Source organism: Acartia tonsa, chromosome 9 (genome assembly GCF_053477335.1).
Source record: "Acartia tonsa isolate MP-2025a chromosome 9, ASM5347733v1, whole genome shotgun sequence".
Classification (NCBI taxonomy): domain Eukaryota; kingdom Metazoa; phylum Arthropoda; class Copepoda; order Calanoida; family Acartiidae; genus Acartia; species Acartia tonsa.
In genome coordinates this window covers 36,270,884-36,289,675 of record NC_137268.1, presented here as the reverse complement: position 1 = coordinate 36,289,675, position 18,792 = coordinate 36,270,884, and the positions used below count along the sequence as shown (strand labels likewise).

The window sequence follows — 18,792 nt, the reverse complement described above, 5'->3', positions numbered from 1 at the left end:
TAAGGCATTATACTATTTGACTTGATAAAGTTGCTTTTCTGCTGCTACCAAGCATATCTATGCTGTCACAAGAACTATGGAACAAGACCTTAACGCTCAAAAGGTAATCTAATGGGTTAATCTTTTCTATCTCCTAAATTCTAAGTCTAACATCATTCAATTTTTATCATTTTTTAGTTTTGCAACAGCCATACTTATTCAGCCAGTATTACTCTACAGGAAAATTTTAGTCAAATCTAAAAAAATTCTCCCTGTAATAAACCTTGCAGGACACCAATTTAGTACAAATCATTTCAGAGTAAATTATGAAATAAGAACAGAAAGTTCGTTATTTAACTTGAGATCTGTAAGTTGGATTTTTATCAAACCCCTCCCCCCACAAAAATTTACCCCCAGGGATTAAATTTACATAAGTGAGGAAGGTAGTTGACTAATATTTTACCGAAGCCCCTACAATTTGAAAAAAAATAAAGTTTTTGGGGTAGCATTCTAAACTTTTTTATTTTGTGGGCCTGTGGGTAAATAAAATAAAATTACTAGGGGGGGGGGGGGAGGGAGCATTAACCCTCATTACCCTGACGTCCTTGGGCAAAATAATTGTGATACTCTGAAGAAGGTGTTCCAACTTTTGTGATTTTAAAAATAGCTAGTTGGTGCTTTTAGTAACTAGTAGATGTAAAATGATCCATACAATTTAGATAATAATTTTTTTGTAGACCTCTTATTTTTGAAGTAAATTAAGCTTTAAAAAAATAAGTTGGTTTTAAGGTACTAAAACGCAATAAAAAAAGAAGAAAATTTCCATTATAACAAAAATAGTAAGATCTTTAATTTGATACCTTATTTTATTGAATTCTGTTGAGTAATTATTGAATAAATCTATTTTGTTGAAGCCTGGTGAATCAAAAATTTAAACTTTGGGAGCTCGTCACGAATGGGTTAAAAAAATCACAAAAGTTAGGACACGTTTTTTAATAAGAATTCAAACAATTTGACCTAAATAGAGCATTGGACTGTTTTGCCAATCCGACAGATTTTGATAAAAGATCCAAATACTGGGCAATCAAGGTAACACTTGCAATTAGGGCTCGGCAGCCGCGCATCAACCTCCATTGAATTAACTCCAACATCTCATTTATGAGCGTTTGGATTGGTATAGTAGAACTTATTGTGGTGGCCTTCTTCAAAGAGCTATATGGGTGCGGGTTTGTTTTTTTAAATAGTTTTTCATAATAGTGTTTTACTCTAGGTTAGGTTTGGTTACATTGGGTTAGGGCAATACAGGTCTAAGCCCTGCAGGGTTATATTCCCCAAAAGTGATTATGTGTAAGGAAAACATGGTATTACCAACTAAAAAACAGTCCAATGTCCCATCTCTCCCTAAGATCTACCATGTTATATTTGATGGGTAGGTATATCCCCCCCCCCCCCCCCCCAGCCTATAATTGGAGTAAGTAAAGCTAATTCTAATTTGCTAAACTGAATTTTTGTTTAATAGATCCATGAAGTTTCATATGAATGTATGATGATGTTTCTACTACAGGAATTTTAGTTTTTGTAATTTAACAAGTTAAAATAAATTTTCTTTTAATTCATTTAAGTACCTACAAGAAAAATCAGCATATTTTAAATGGACATACTTTTGAAAAGAACTATAGAGTTGCCACACTTCCTCAATCATTTCCAAATAATATAGGAATCTTTATACAAAGTAACGGATGCACTGACTCTAATTAAAGAAAGGCTTTGCTTTTAAAAAGAGAAACAAAGAGACAAATAAAGAGTAACAGATATATATGTAGGGATGACCCAACTTATCATTTTGAGGGAGAATAAATGGGGGGTTATACAAGTTTGAGGAGAGTAATCTAATATATTTAAAAACAAGGAGGACAACATCCATAAAAGCGAAGCTCTGAAACGGTAGGACAAACAAACATTAACACTTGTAGAGTGTCAGAACTCATTATACAGAATATAGAAGAATAAAAGTCGAAGAAATTGTTAAAAACTTCTGAAATACAGGATAATGTTTAAGGATATACTGATATTTTTAGGACTTGATTATAGAGAGGCTTCGCTTATAACATTGTACTTTGTTGTCTTAGGAATCAGTATTCTAAAAATCAGATCAATTGGATAAGAATATCACAAACTGTTGTTAAAAAAGTTAAAAATCGACATGTTTAAAATGGACGTACGGACATTATGGTATTGATTATAAAATTGCTACGCTTTTAAAATTGTACCTAACTATTACAGTAACTACCATGCAAAGTTTGAAATCGAGAGGACAACTCTAACATGCCTAAATTAACGAAAAGAGCTATCCGTTCTCGGTGGACAAACCGACCCTTATGATAGAAAAGCTGATTTCAAAGACCCAATAGAGAATCAGTACAGAGTTTCTGCTTTGTGGTCAAAGTTATATATAGCTCATGCCCCCTCTATTATTTTTACTGTGATCTTCTGAAAAACGTAAAAAACTAATATAGGTTCATGTGATTGTTCACAACGGTTTACCAGAAAAGAATACGACATTTCAAAACTCCATGCTTGTAAGTAATATTCCAGTATGACTTCAAACCCAATTATAATCAGCTGGAATTGAACCAGTTCTCAGCCATACTGAAAAATTATGTATAGCATCATATTATAGACAATTTTCTACGAATAATAAAATAAAAAAAACATAAAACTAATACCACTTTTCGGGGGAGATTTCTCTTAGCTGGTGATATCTTTCCCCAAAATAGTAATAAACCTTCCCTGTATCAAAAAAGATGATTTTCTCTAAATAAAAACCATATCAGTCAAGTAATTTATGAGATTTTAAGCTTCAGATAGACACACACGCAGACATCATATCCAAGTAGAACTACTAACCACTTTATCCTTAGCTTTACATTTTTTTGTGGTTATTTTTGGTTATGAAAGGTTTTGAAAGGGTTCTGATTCTATGAGGATGCCCTAACCCCCCCGCCCCCCTTCCCTCCATAAAAAGCATAAAACCTGCCTGGTACCAACATTAAAGATAAAGTCTTAAATACATTTACTGTTCTTATTTAATTAAAAATGTTATTGCTGTGCTACTTATAAACAAAATCATCCTTATCATTTTTATTATTTTAGGTTGGAAGCTTAGTGTCCTCTATAATTAGTATGTGGTATGGTGTCAACTATCAATGGTTATATACTCAGGTGATAGAAAGATAAAAGATAGATGGATAGAAAAATTTATTTTCATGCTTGATAGAAAATAAATGAATGAATAGAGAAAAATTTGGATGGATATAATATAAATTTAAAGTAAAGATGTATAACCCAGACAACTACATTTAACCAGTTTTTGGGAAATTTTTCGTCCGATAGAAAATTGCTTTCTGCTCTTTTGTAGTGACTTGGCTGTGTTAATATCGGCGACCTAATAGAAAGTCGGCACAGGGATGATGGGGTGGGGACTTACAGTTATGCAAATTTTCCATCTTATCCAGAAAGAACGTGTCCTAACTTTTGTGATTTTTTTAACCAATTCGTGTCAAGCTATCTAAGTTCAAAGTTTTGATTCAACGGGGTTTAAAAATATAGATTTTTTTTCTCAATAATTACTCAACAGAATTTAAAATGTAAGGTGTCAAATTAAAGATCTTTCTATTTTTTTTTTCATAATGGCAATTTTTTTTGGCGTTTTAGTACCTTAAAACCATTTTAATTCTTTAAAAAACTTAAATTGCCTAAAAAATAAGAGGTCTTTAAAAACCGATTGCATTTCTAAATTCTATGAATCATTTTACATCTACTGTTTACTAAAAGCACCGACTAGTTAGTTTTAAAAAAATCACAAAAGTTAGAACACGTTCTTTACAACAAAACTGTCAGTAATAATATGGGCTCGGCACCTGAAATCCTAAGGAAATTAACATTTTACAATTTTAATATACAGCTAAAAGTAAAAAAATGACCCAAATTATGAAATTTTTGGCATACAAACAGGTTTAATTTTGAGGCTGCCAAACCCTGGTGATAATTTGCAGACCGCCATCTGTAATTTGATGTGATTCTTTATATTTTAGTTTAACCATGAACCGCCAACAAAAAGCAGATTTAGGGTAATATTTCAAATCGTAGCATCTCTATAACTTTATTACTAGAACTGTTAAAACTATTAAAAATGCATGGATTACATAAATTCTAATAAGCTAATTTATCCTTATAATAAAGTAACAGGATGTCTCTGTGTCTGTACTGTTTGCTTCCTTCTAAACTGGAAGTGTTCAAATCTTTCAACTATAAATTCATTCTACAGAAAGGGTGATTTTGTTTATCATCATTGGGGATGTATAGAAATTTATCGTCCTATTTCTTATCCTTTAAGATCTCTAAAATAACTACTATATTTTCTGCTCTTCAAATAATTTGCCTCTTGTGGACAGACATACATGGTTTTTTTTTTAGTTGATGGTGAATACCTTTTTGGATCTTAGTGCTAGGAGAGATTTTAAATATTATTAGAATATTTTGGGTACAGTTCCTTTCGTGGCAAGCAACGCCCCTTATTTTCATAGTAGCTTTTCTCCTATTTCTTGCCCCTTTAGGGGGCTCTAACCCTGCGGGACCAATTGCCTAACCCTGCAAGGCAATCACTTAACCCGAAATAGCCTAACCTAACCTAAAATAACCTATTAAAAGTAATTTTAAAAATACGACGAATCGCCCATTGAGGGGCGTTGCAACGAAAGGGACTATTCCCAATATTTTTAGTAGCAGAACTACTCAAAAATTCACTTATTTTGTCCGTCAGTCAGTCAGTCCGTAAGGCTATGGGGGAATTTTCATGGTTGCTATTGAAGATAGACAGCTGAAATTTTTTGAAAAGATTTCTATGACATATGCACATCTAGCCACCACACTTCATATATACACTGTTTTGTCTGGCTGTCTGTCAATCAAGTCATTGATCTTATTTTTTAAAAGGTTCCGTGATTTTCTTTCAGTTTTCTTTCTCTGTCTTTTCTTTGTTATGACAACTAAACATCATCCATAATTTTTTTTTCTGCTTTGCTACTTATGGATTTTGTCATCCTTGTTGTAGTATGAAAGGGAAGATATATTTACAATCAATTGTCCTATCACTGACACTTAAAATCTCTGAAACAGAATTTTGTTCATTTGTATCTTGAACGCGGCACTTCACAGGTTTTTTTTTTATATTTGATAGTTATTTATCGCATCCTATTATAGTCAGGTTTCCGTAGATATTTTAAAAAAAATTATAAGATAAAAACCAGTTTTGTTACCACCTTTTCATCTAAAAAATATTAGTAAAATCCCCAAAGTTTAAGTCAACAAATGGGAGATTATGATTTGAGAGAAACCCTTTGTACCAATATAATTTACAGTACAATCATGAACAGGATCATCAATTACCAACTTTAATTTAAAAATAATGATTAGAGAGAGTCTGATAGTTTTCACTGCCTTTGGACTTTTTCATCCCATCACCCTGTACATCAGACAAGATCCTGGAGTCCAGGTATTCTACACTTTAGTGATTTTACCTAAAATACCTGTTGAGCAATAATACTCTCTAATAATACAATGAAAGTAAGGGGGGTTGTGGGGTTGGAACATATAAATTCCTAATTGTATCTAAACCCTGAACAACTTTATTATGCAATCTACATTTTCCTGGATATTTTGTTTATGGTAGTTCATAAGTGTACAGCTTTACAGTACATTGTTTCTATTTGGTACAGCAACATGTATGGTTAAAGAAAAAGATTCTTTTTAGAGTACAATGCGTATAAATCAATCAAAATCTAAATATCCAGGAAAATGTAGATTGCATAATTAAGTTGTTCAGGGTTTAGTTTTATTTATCAATATTTATCACGGACCTTCAAAAAAATAAGTCCCACTAAAACTAACTTTTTTTTTGAGAGTGGGGGGGTTGGAGGGGCAGAGATAAAGCTTCAAACATTTTAATGTATGGACAGACAGACAAAGTTTATAATAAAGTAGTTTTTCTACCAGTAAACCAGCAAAAAAAATTCATTCAATAAGCAGAACTAAAAAAACAAGTAGTAAGTTTGTTTCTTTACTAGAAATGTGTCACAAAAAGCCTCCCTAACTAATCAAAAATGACAACAGAAGAGTAACTTTATTTTTTACTTTTTTTTTCGAGGTGACTTCTGATATCATACCAGCATTTAACCCTGTCCTTCATCAGAATAATAAGAAAAATGAAGCCAGGAAATATACCTTATATAATTATAATTTTATAACGATTCAAATTTTTTATGATGATTCCAGTAACATTTAGGTACGATTTACGAAACGTAGCAACTCAATAATCGTAATCAGTTTTTTACTTTTTTAAAACAAGCATTTGTATTGTAAAACTGACCTATTGATCTGATTTTTAGAATATTGACTCCTAGGAGAACAAGATATGATATTTTCAGCAGGGCATCTCCTAAAACAAATACGTCTTTTGTTGTATCCTGTATTTACACCATTTTTCAACAAATTTGTGTACAGATTTGTGGTCATCCTTGTTTGCTATATTTGTTAGAATTTGTGTGTTTTAATGTCTTACCAATCTTTGTTTGGAAAATTATTAATGTTATATTGATTATTAAAGTAAGCCAAGCCAAGACATATTGAAAAAAATCAGGAATATTTTTTATAGAAATAATAAAATCTTCACTTTTACTAAACTTAAAAAATTCATGATTTTGTTCAAGGTAAGATCCTGCAGGTCTTCAGAAAACTCAAAACTGCTTCTGTGGCCATAATTTTTTTCATAATCTTAGAATATAAACCAGATCTGAAGGGATAAGACAATAACATTAAACATTCCTAATGACGATAAATAAAATCAACCCTTTCTATTGATTAAGATTATTGGTTTACAACCAAGTAATCAAAATTCAATAAAAGTCCCCAAAGTTCTTTAGCCAATGATTAAGATAGCGTGCTTACTAAACTTTTGGTACCAATGTATTTACAACGCACTGTTCCCTCCTTCCCTAAAAAATCCGCTGCCGTTTTCTATGAAAAAATATACAGAATTGAGATGAAAGTTTTGTACAACTGTTTGATGGTGATAATTCTTTCCATCTTCATGATTGCTTATTTTGCCACAGGAATACAGTTTTCACTATATTCATTACAACCCTCTACGCCTCTAGTGGCACTTAAAATGTTTTTTTTTTTAAATATTTAATTCGAGAAATAATTTGTCTATGTTCCTTTTTTTTTGTTTATTTACGTTTTTACGACACGGTAATTTTCAATAATTTTTGGTATTTTTTGGCAATTTCTCTTAGGAGAGTGGTGTTATTCTCCCCAAACTGCATTAAACCTTTCCAAGACCTATTAATATTTACCATCTAAAGGAGAATCATATCGGTTCAGTGCTTATTTCAAGGATCTAAAGGGATAAGACAATAAAGGTTGTAGATTCCCATTTATCTCTTCTATAGAATAAAAATATTGGTGCAACAGTTTTGACATAAGTCCCTAAAGCTTTTAAGCCAAGGAATGAGTGTTTATAAAACCTTGTTCACCAGTATAGTTTACAGTTTATAGTCCCCTCCCTCCCTGGCTTATTTTCATCTTTATTTCTAAACTAGCAGCTACGACCCTAGAGGCCTCTAGTGGCACTTTAGAGGTTTTTATAAAATGAAAAATGAAAATGTGTAAAACTGTAAACTTGTTACAGACATAAACTCACACTGCAATGAAGCAAGAACTTTTTGTTTCTTCTATTTTATGTAAGTTTGTTTTTTGTATATCTTTACAATAAAGTAACAGGACGTTTGTCTGTTTGTCTGAAGGGTTTCGGTAACAGCTGATACGATATGGTTTTCTGGGAAGGTTTGTAACTATTTAGGGGAACGGTACCACCAATCACCATCTCCAAAAAACCACTCCTTCGAAAAAAAATTAAACCAAAAATGAATATTTGGGGGGGGGGGGTGTTGGACTTCCCCCTCCCCAAATGCAAGTGCCCCTAGAGGCTCAGAGAGCAGAGAGGCGGATGAATAGATAGATAGATATTGTATAGCTTTAGACCAGGTAGAGAGGAAGATATCAAGAAATATCTAGATAGATAGATATTTTATTTCTTTAGACCAGGTAGAGATGAAGATATAAAGAAATATCAAGAAAGATAGATATTATATATCTTTAGACCAGGTAGAGATGTGAAATTATCAAGAAATATCAAGATAGATAGATAGATATTGTATATCTTTAGACCAGGTAGAGAAGATGATATAAAGAAATGTCCTGATTGTTCTGACAAGAGTTTCTGGGCTGACCCTGTGTGCAAGCCTTTGCAGGTCACAATTTTAGTTTCAAAATATACCGCTAGGAATATTTACAAAAATAGACAATTATTCATATATATGATAATATTACAAACAAGAATTTATGAGAGAAAGATAATGTAACTGGACAAAGTGTCTAAAAAATCAGCCATGCGATGTCAAAAAAACGAGGGGTAATACATATATTTTTTAGGGCATTTCTTACCCACTTCTCCTCTTATCTATCTCATTTAATGACCTCACATGGCTAACTTTTGAGACACTTTGTCAAGTTACAAGGAAAGTAATGCATTTCAGAATAGTACAGACAGACCGACAGACCAAGTGATTTATAAAGTAAAAAAACTTTGCACTTAAAAAATCATAATACTATCTTTAATAGGTACAGAGGAAAAACACATTTGCCCTTTGGAAATTTGGTCTTGTTAGATCATTACGATTGACTAACTGACCATTCAGCCGTCTATCCAAGATAGCACCGCAGTAAATAAATGTTTTCCCATACATGCCTGTCGGAGCATTACCGACTAACCATGTAAATTTTATTCTGGACGCTCATCAGTATTGGAAATCTCCACAAAAAATTCAACCTTGTGTTTTTAATAGCGGGCGAGAAATTCATGTTTCCTTCTAACATACAGATGGGAAGACATTTTCAATTATAGTGTACCTTCGCTACTAAAAGCTAAAGTTGTAGCTGTGTTTAGTACCCAACGAAAATGGGGATAGATGTCATCGCTTTTAGCCTACCTATTCTATTGACGTCATATTGGAGGGAAAGAGACTGGGAAGGGGGAAAGAAACCCCCTAGAAAAGAGATGTGGTATATTGTATTTCTTAACGTCAATATAATAGGTAGGCCAAAAGCAGTGACATCTATCCCAATTTTGTTAGGGCACTATAGACAGACAGCTACATAAAGTTACTCCAAATAGCATAACTTTAGAGATCTTAAAGGACGGACAGATAAACAAACAGCTTGCTACTAAAAGTTGATGTTGTATTTTATAGGTGACACAGGAAACAGTTTTCTTTATCATATTTCCAATTCAGGAAAACTCAAATTTAATGCAGTTTCTTTTTAAATTTGCTGTTACACTTTTACGAGGGTATGACGTAATTTATAGTGAAATATACAACAAGGATGACAACATTCATAAGTAGCAATGCACAAAAAATGTGGATGATTAAATGGACAAAGAGAGTCATAGAGCAGACACTGGAATCACTCACAAGTAAATTAAATATTAGATGTAAATTGGTGTTAGGACTATTCTCCAAAAAATTCTGCTGTCTATTTTGAAAAGCAGCCGAGAAATTCACGTATCCTAACGCAGATTACAATAGAGTTCATGAGTAAAGCTGTTAGAGAGATCTTTTGCTACCCCACAGGCATATACACCAAACCTCTTATACATGAAGTAATATTAAAAACTTGATTATTATCTAATATTTGATTAGTTTGTTCTCATTGCAACGTCTTGCCTAGAGGTTATACAATACAGGTGAGTTTTAAGCTTTAAAGTACAATTCTATGTAATCCTTTAAAATTAACAGAGTAATTGTCTGTGTTTTGTGATTGATCTAACTGGTTCTCTTTTATATTGAAGCTTTTATTACCTTTTCTTTTTATAAATTTAAAGTGGAGGGGGAAGGTCCCTAGGAAGCCTCTAATGGCGTAACCGTTACTATTTAAACATAGTTATAAAGGAGAACCCAATCGGTTCAGCGGTGAGCGAGTTCCTTCGGAACAAACATACATACATACAAACACAAAGACATCCTGTTACTTTATTATAAGGATTTCTATAATCTTCTCTTTTTTTAATTGTGGGTAATTTTACAAAATATGAACAGAAGATGTTTTGTAGACTAAATTGTTTTATTTAAATAGATATTTAAACAATCATGTATTTACTTGTCCCTTCCCTGATCTATTTAGATGGTGCTTTCTCTTAAAGTGCCCATCAAGCACTGATCTCCCCCCCCCCTCCATTATTTTGAAACAAATAGAAAAAGGACCCAAGGGGGTAATCTTTCCCATTCCTAACCTGAACGGAAGGCCAAGCGGGGCTGCCCAGTATAAAAAAGAAAAATTTTAAAACGAAGGGGAGGGGTAGGGAAGGCGTTGTTCGAAATTGTTGATCGGATTTTTAATATGTTGTAATTCTTTTTTTATTTAATCAGGGTGTATGGAACGACATGGGTTGATTGGGTATTCAAAGAAGCAGAGAATCAACAAGAACTGTTTGAACTAAATCCAGGGAAGCTAAGGATATATGGCCTATATTAAAACTTCAGGGCGGAAGCATTTGGGATTGCAAAATAAATGTAATAAAGTATATATGTATAATCCAGATAACTACCTGGCAAAAGTGATAACACTAAGACACTTTACGTCAGCTAACAAATCACTTTCGGTTTTTTTGATAGGAAATTATCTTTGTTTATATGACTGACGCTATTAGAAAATTTTAAGACCCAGTTCAAAATCGGGACAGGATCCTCGCCCTGTGAGCAGAGTTATATATAGCTCATGTCCCTTCTATTTTTTACTTTAATGAGTAGGATATAAATCATCCTGGCCATTCTTTGGCTTAAAAACTGCGGGTACTATTATTAAAACTTGATTGAATACCAAACAAGCAGTTTTTAAATTTTTAGTTAGTGGTTAGGAAATTACGAAACCTCTACTTCTCAATAAATAAATATTTTTTGTAGCTTAACCGACAGACTGACGGGCCAAGTAAGTTGTATACTTAACCCTTAACGGTCGGGGAGGGGGGGCGTTGAACGCCCCCTTCCCACTCCTTTTTTTCTATCTCATTTTTTGTGTGTGAAAGATAAAGAGCCCAAACTGCGTGATTTTTAAGTATGGGTATGACACATAACTGAGAGTTGGAATTTTATGAATATCTCCATCCTGGCGGGCACAGGATGCCAGCAAAGCTGGCAGGGTCATCCAGGTAAAATGCAAAAATATTTTTTTTTGACTTAAACAAAGCATTTTATTTTACCAAAATACTAAAATATCCTCTAGTAGTACATCCTCATATTAAATACAGGTGTTTAAGTCAATTTCAGGTTCCAGGTATGATCCTGCAGAATCTGATCCTCCAGGTCTCCAGAAATCTTTAAAATGCTCCTGTGGCCGCAATTTTTGACTTAGAGACTTCAAATTTTAAACTTTTAAGTTTTTCTTACATGTCTACATGACGTAATGAAATTTCATAAAGATCCGCCGCCGTTTTCCTGCCGACTGCCGCGGCTGGCAGCTGCCAAGTACAGATGCGGCCGCTGAAATTTATATTTTAAAATTTTTAATATAAATTTACATAAAGATAAACATTTCCTGAAAAAAAATTTCTTCTAGCTTCAAAAATAAGAAAATTACAGCCGTTTGAAATTTTTAAGTAAATAATGACCTAAATGACTTCCCCCCCCCCCCCCTCGACCGATTAAAGTGCGGCAAGGGGCCCGACTGTTAAGGGTTAATGCTATATGGTACGGGGTATCTTCACCAAAAAAAACCATAAATCTATCCATAGCACCCAAGAAAATCACATTCCTACTTATCTTCTTTGTACAGACGAACAGGCAAATTGAATTATAGATTAGATTATTTTAAGAAAAGGCCAAAAATCCTTTAAAAAATTCTAGATAGCATTGAGAAAGAAAAGAAAAACAAGGATAATTTTGTCCCATAACACTTAGTGACGACTCTGTCTAAACAAGAATGACAATATTCATAAAAGCGAAACTTATCACATCAGTTAATTCAAGATTTAACTTATAGGCTAATTTTCAGCTTATACCAACAACGAAATAAACTTTTTTTTAAACCACGTAATTTTCAGCTGAATTTGGGGGGCAACACATAGTAGAATTACATTTAGATCTGCCCCCGAAATATTATTTTATATTTATTTCGCTGGTTGGCTACACCTTATTCCTGCATTATACTTAGCTTAGTCGCAAACAAGGAAGACAATATTCATAAAAGCAAAATCTATCAATCAGATAAAACAAGATTTAAAGTATAGTAAGTGATATTTCGTTTATAAAAAAATTAGTAACAAGCTATCCTCTTACAAATAAATGTATAAGTGTAGATATATAATACAGATAACTACCTGCACCCAGGGTCCACGGGATGGGACGTTTTTTCCTCTCTGTAGTTTAAGGTATTTAATTCTACTGACTCCATTTTAGGTAAGCTTAACATAGGTTCTGGGGTGGGTTTAGGCTATTAAATCTTTAGATTAAAGTATTAGTATGGTTTTGGTCTATTTTTCTTTTCTACGAATTTAGAGATGCTAGTGACGCAGCAGAGTGTAGTTTTATAAAGTAAAAAATCTGTAGGTATTAAAAATAATACACTTTGATAAGATGAGCTGACCGTAAAAAACAGACCAACGAGCGTAAGGACAGTCAAAACCTAATTGTAGAAAAGCTATGCTTCTTGATTATATGATAATTTAAATCTTTAAGCATTGTAATATTTCAAACTTTATTATTTTGTAAAATTAAAATCTTATTAAATATCATTCTTTTTTTTTCATTTTTTATTTTTTACTTGAATTCATTAAAAAAAGTTTTCTTTAAAGCTACAAAATACCTTTTAAATTATGGTATGTCTATATGTCTTATAGGGTGACGGTTTTCCTTGGAATTTCATTTTACAGTTTTTTTTAAAATTCTGCTTTATTTTCTATAAAACTATTGAGCGTTACTGACTGACAGACAAACCGACACTGTTTAGTTGTAGAATAGCTCTGTTTCTAAAAAAGTTAGAGAAAAGTGCTTAAAGAAAATGGCATATAATCTTGGGAGTGTAGTTTGATTTGTGAGGGGGGAGGAGGCAGAAGTACGCCCCCTTCAAAATTTGTATTTTTTGATAGGGGATATATGGAGAATTACCAATGGTTGTTTAAGGGATGGGGGCACAATTCTCCCCCTGCCCTCTAACAAATATTGTGCACGCCCTTGTATAAATCACATAAATTCTCGGGAGAACATTAATTTTCCGGGACCGTCACGTCAAAATCTTGGCAGACTCATACTCATGGATATAGGATACTAGAGGTGGCGTTCTAAAATTATTCCGCTATTAGCTAGATTTCATATTAATCTTTTTCTTCCATTGTCCTATCCCTGTTTAAAGTATTAAAGTATTTATAATTTTGCCTCTTTTTCTTTAGAATATTTTAGGATCCTAATATTTTTTTATTTCAAAATTATCGTCTTGAAAGGGTTAAAATGTTTAGTTAACTGTTAAATTTTAGTTCAATATCTGACCACATTACGCATGTATTGCTAGTATCAAATTATTTTAAAACTAAGTTTTCTTTTATTTACTATATTATAAATTTAAATTTTCTGTTTTATGAATATAAATTTAATACTTCAATATAATTCAAATAGCAACATGAAATAAAAAAAAAATAATTTATTCTTCATGCAGTAAAATAATGGGTCATATTGTTCTGGTCAATGAGAGTTTATTACGGATTATTGGAGCACTATGAGTTATAAACATTTATCGCTTGGAAAACTTGAGCTCATAGATAGACATTTATTTCCTATATAGATCTGTCATGGATCTTGATGCAATAAAGCAGGCTGTTTTGTAAATGTTAAAAATTGAAAGATTTCATTAATCAATAGTTCCCGCAAATATAAGTATTAAATAAGTGGATATATTAATAGGAGAAAATTAGAAGTCAATTCTCCTTGTTATTATGGACCTCATTTATTGGTCAGTTCATTCATCCATTAGGAGGGTAGGGGATGGGATAAAGGGGGCTTCGTTATTTTATCCAGCTGTTAGCATCACTTTATTAGAGTACATGAAAATCTGGTTTAACATCCAAGTAATAATAGATCAATTTATAATGTTTTTAGCAGGGAATAGATATATGATATCTAGATGGTTAAAATGGCCCAATAATCCGTAAAACTTAAAAAGGAAATTCTGTCGGACAAAAACTTTTGTTTATGTCGTAATGGTTGAATTGTAGATTTGACTAAATGTGTTTCACAATGACCTTTGATTTATATGTATAAAGCTATGAAAAATAAAGTAAGCAATAAGTTTGAAAAAAAGAAGTTTAGTCTTTAGTTCTGTTTGAGAATTCTGTATAGTTACACACTATAGGATTTTTTATTAGCCATGTCATCACCAGAGTGAGGCCTGGACACCATAACGAGCTCCGAGTCTATTTATATATTTATATTTATTGATCATAGCTTTAGCCAGTTTAACATATATTAATATACCTAACCTAATCTGATTTAAACATAGATGTTATTAGAATACATTTAGTGAATATTCAAAGTGTTTGTTATTTATATTTAGTATCGCTACTCTAAAACTAACTATTTACCGTCAGTCCCTCGTGGTATAAATACAACATTTATTTTTTGTTTTCAATACATACTTATTGCACAAGCTACAAATTTTTTTGACGATATAATTTTCTGAAAGCTAACTTTATTTAAAGAAATTTAAATATTCATTATATATTATTATATACTAACGGCTTCGCCCCTAGCCTCTAGTGGCTTAAAAAAAAAAAAAAAAAAATTGGGGGGAGGATATTTTTTGTTTTTGACCTAAACAACTACAGGACCAGTAGGTATATTTCCTGAAGAGTAGAATACGCATCGTATTATAAACAGTTTCCGCGGATGTAAAATGGATATAATAAGCTGGATATAATACGATGCTAAACATAGTTTTTTTTCGTATGGATGAGTACCGATTCTAATATGACATATATTGATCGGTTTCGAATGAATACAGGAAAAAGTTTTCCTATTGTATGAAATGAGAATAGAAATAGAAGAGTAGAAGAATATTCTGAACCCTTTTTTCGTCAAATCTAAGAGAGAACATTCCTAGCAGACAAAAGTATTGTTTACTTTCGACTCAAGCTGATGTAGATTCTTAAAAAATGATAGACTCGCTATTCGATAGTGAGGCAAAATTATTTTTGTGAAAAATCATCCAAAAGCACATTAAAAATCTACAAAAATTAAACAAAATCATATGTTAATAACCCTCTTAAAATTTTATTTTATTTTTGTAAATTTTTTTATTCGATTTTGGAGGATTTTTCACAAAAATAATTTTGCCTCACCAGCGAGTTGCCAGCCTAACTTTTTTTTTAAGAATCCAACTTTGTTTCAAGCTTTCAAATTGTAAACGAAATTTTTGGGCAATTAATTCTGATTCCGCAAAGCTTTCTTCTAAGAAAATATACTGTTAACAGCTGACTTTTATGTATGTATGAAATGAAAAAAAACATGCCTTCGTAGGAAAATGTGTACATAATTTCAACCAATGAGATCCAATGTAAATTCCGATGCGATTCTCCTATTGGCTCAATCAGACATTCCCTCTCTTTCTTAGTACCTTTATTGAAATGAGAATAAGAATTTAAACCAAAAAATGAACAGAAAACTAAATTATAATTTTTTTATTTACTCTTAAAATATTTTGATATTTAATCAAAAATTGTATAGCTTCATATTCAAATAAAGTTAATTGAATTTAAAATATAATTTTCTAATTAAACATTATTTTCCTAAAATTCAGAATTCTATTGCAAGGATAATTTCTTGAAAGGTCTAGAACTTTGTAAACATAAGGATGAATTCAGTTAAATAATTGTTATTTATCGCATTGTATTATAAACAGCTATTCGCGGATATAAAAGGTACAATTATAAAATTAAAACCAGTTTATCTAGCCCTGAGATGCAGAAGACACTAGCTAAAAGAACTGGTTTTAATCTTTTGATTGTACATTTTTATATTAGGTGCATTATTTGCCAAATGTAACACTTTTCTGCACTACCTCTCTAATTTTGTTAATAAGCCAAAAAAAAAAGATTTTTTTTGACGGGTATTTTGGGTATTACACTAGATATCCAAAATACACTTTTTGTTGGACACCCTGTAAAACTAGAGTTTTGGCCAAAATAGCATTATGTGCGCTTTTTAAATGAATAAACGATCATTTTGGTGTATAAAATGTATAGGTTGGATGAAAGATTGATAAAAAAATTTATTTTTAAGATTGTAAAAAATGGGTGTTTTTTTTAAATTTTTGTTACCTACCTTCATAGATAGCTAGATATCTAGACATCTAGGGACTCTGAAACTTTTTGGCCATCCAGCATCCATGAATCAACAGACCAAAATATAGAGTATTAACAAAATCAGAGAGGTGGTGCAGAAAAGTGGTACGCTTGGCAAATAATGCACCATTAATAAGAAACTGGATGTAATACGATGCTAAACATAGTTTTCTTTTGTATGGATGAGTACTGATTCTAATCCACCGGTTTCGAATGAATACAAGAATAGTTATTTCTCGCATCGTATTATAAACGGCTTTCTGCGGATATAGAATGTACAATTATGCGATTAAAACCAGTTTTTTAGCCCCTAGGTGCCGTAGGCACGGGCTAAAAAAACTGGTTTTAATCTTATGATTGTACATTTTTATATTCGTAGAAAGCTAGATATAATACGATGCTAGACATAGTTTTTTCGTATGGATGAGAACCGGTTCCTATCCACCGGATTCGAATTAATACGAGAAAAAGTTTTCCTATTGTAAGAAATGAGAATACGAGTTTAAACAAAACAAAAATTAACAGAAAACTAAATAATTTTTTTTTATTTACTCTTAAAATATTTTGATATTTAATCTAAAATTGTATTGCTTCCTATTCAAATAAAGTTTATTAAATTTCTCGTATTTATTCGAATCCGGTGGATAGGAACCGGTTCTCTTCCATACGAAAAAACTATGTCTAGCATCGTATCATATCCAGCTTTCTAAGAATATAAAAATGTACAATCATAAGATTAAAACCAGTTCTTTTTAGCCAGTGCCTCCGGCACCTCCGGGCTAAAAAAACTAGTTTTAATCGCATAACTGTACATTCTATATCCGCGGAAAGCCATTTATAATAATGAAAAAAAATAACTATTAAGATATAATTTTTTAATTAAACATTATTTTCCTAAAATTTTGAATTCTTTTGCAAGGATAATTTCTAGTTGGTTTTAGGGTACTGAAGCGATCGTCACGAATGGGTTAAAAAAATCACAAAAGTTAGGACACGTTGTTTAAAAACAAGGATGACAACATCCATAAAAGCGAAGCACTGAAACGGTAGGACAAACGGACATTAATACTTGTATAGTGTCTGAACTGAATAATCAGAATATAAAAGTATAAGATTCGAAGCAAAATTGTAAGTAAATTTGTTGTAAAACTGCTTGATACAGGATAATGTTTATGGACATACTTACATCTTTAGGGCTTGATTATACAGTTGCTTCGCTTAAAATATTGTCTTTGTTGTCCCAAATCAATATACCAAATATCAGATCAAACGGATAATTAGATCATATAAAATTTTTTTGTTAAAAAAGTAGAAAAATCAACATGTTTAAAATGGACGTACGGACATTTTGGTAGTGATTATAGAGTTGCTACGCTTTCTAAATCGTACCTAACTACTACAGAAATCACCATGCAAAGTTTGAAATCGATAGGACAATTCTAACATGCTTAAATTAACGAATAAAAGCTAACTATCTCGGACGGACGGACGGACGGACGGACGGACGTACGGACGGACCGACCCTAATTATAGAAAAGCTTCGCTTTTAAAAATATGATTGAATTTTCAAATAATCTGATTCCTGAGATGGACATTTTTGCATAGTCTTTTCAGATTAAGTCTAATTGTCACAAGGATCATCCAGGTAAATTTAAAATTATTTGCAAACTAATATTACTAAGGACCCTTTTGCGGAGGGACATACCAACAGACTGACCCAATAACATAAGGTGCTTTCACAGACATTGCCTGTTGAGCATAGATACACCGCCTAAACCCTGCGGGGACAATAATTACAGTGCCATAACCGTGCGGGACTATCCAATACCAAATACAACCTATCCTAACCTGACCTAACAAAGAGACAGAAAACTATCTTCCCCTCAAAACCCCTTATAATCAATTTATTTCAAATAAATGAGGAGGGGGTTCTATATTCGACTAGTCACTTTGAGTTATGCCGCCGACACTAAGTAAAGATCTCAAGGGGGGGGGGGGGAGGGGTAAAATAACTATATGTTCACAGGGGTGAAGATCCAATGCAAATTTTCAATTAGGTCTTTGAATATCAGCCAAAAGAGTCAGAAATATTAACATAGCCAAATTGCTACAAAAGCGCAGAAAACAAAATGCTAGCAGATGAAAAGGACCCCACCTCTGGAACCAGGTAGTTGTCTGGGTTATACATCTATACTTGCACATTTTTACCGCCGACTAAACATATAAAATGTTCCTAAATGATAAACCTTTAAAAAATATCCCATTTTCACACAATACAAAATATTTAAGATTTTAACAGAGATGAACACGGA

At 32.2% G+C, this 18,792-nt stretch overlaps 1 protein-coding gene across 1 annotated transcript; it reads left to right on the top strand.

Annotated features, from left to right (window-relative positions):
• Nucleotides 1-942: 942 nt before the first annotated feature.
• On the top strand, nucleotides 943-10,644 carry LOC145327856 (uncharacterized). Its single transcript, XM_080171392.1, has 16 exons — nucleotides 943-1,068; nucleotides 1,499-1,544; nucleotides 2,497-2,558; nucleotides 3,133-3,201; nucleotides 4,074-4,109; nucleotides 4,456-4,490; nucleotides 5,158-5,196; nucleotides 5,455-5,533; nucleotides 6,185-6,252; nucleotides 6,644-6,676; nucleotides 7,072-7,148; nucleotides 7,727-7,778; nucleotides 8,264-8,348; nucleotides 9,348-9,389; nucleotides 9,798-9,841; nucleotides 10,524-10,644. The coding sequence occupies exons 2-16, from the start codon at nucleotides 1,523-1,525 to the stop codon at nucleotides 10,627-10,629; spliced, it is 849 nt and encodes a 282-aa protein (XP_080027518.1). The 5' UTR covers nucleotides 943-1,068; nucleotides 1,499-1,522; the 3' UTR covers nucleotides 10,630-10,644.
• Nucleotides 10,645-18,792: the final 8,148 nt, after the last annotated feature.

Coding starts and splice junctions, on each gene's coding strand:
- LOC145327856 (XM_080171392.1), top strand. CDS start 1,523: ATGATGATGTTTCTACTACAGG. Junction 5,197..5,454: donor TTGAACGCGGCACTTCACAG/GTTTTTTTTTTA, acceptor AATAATGATTAG/AGAGAGTCTGATAGTTTTCA. Junction 5,534..6,184: donor GACAAGATCCTGGAGTCCAG/GTATTCTACACT, acceptor TTTTTTTTCGAG/GTGACTTCTGATATCATACC.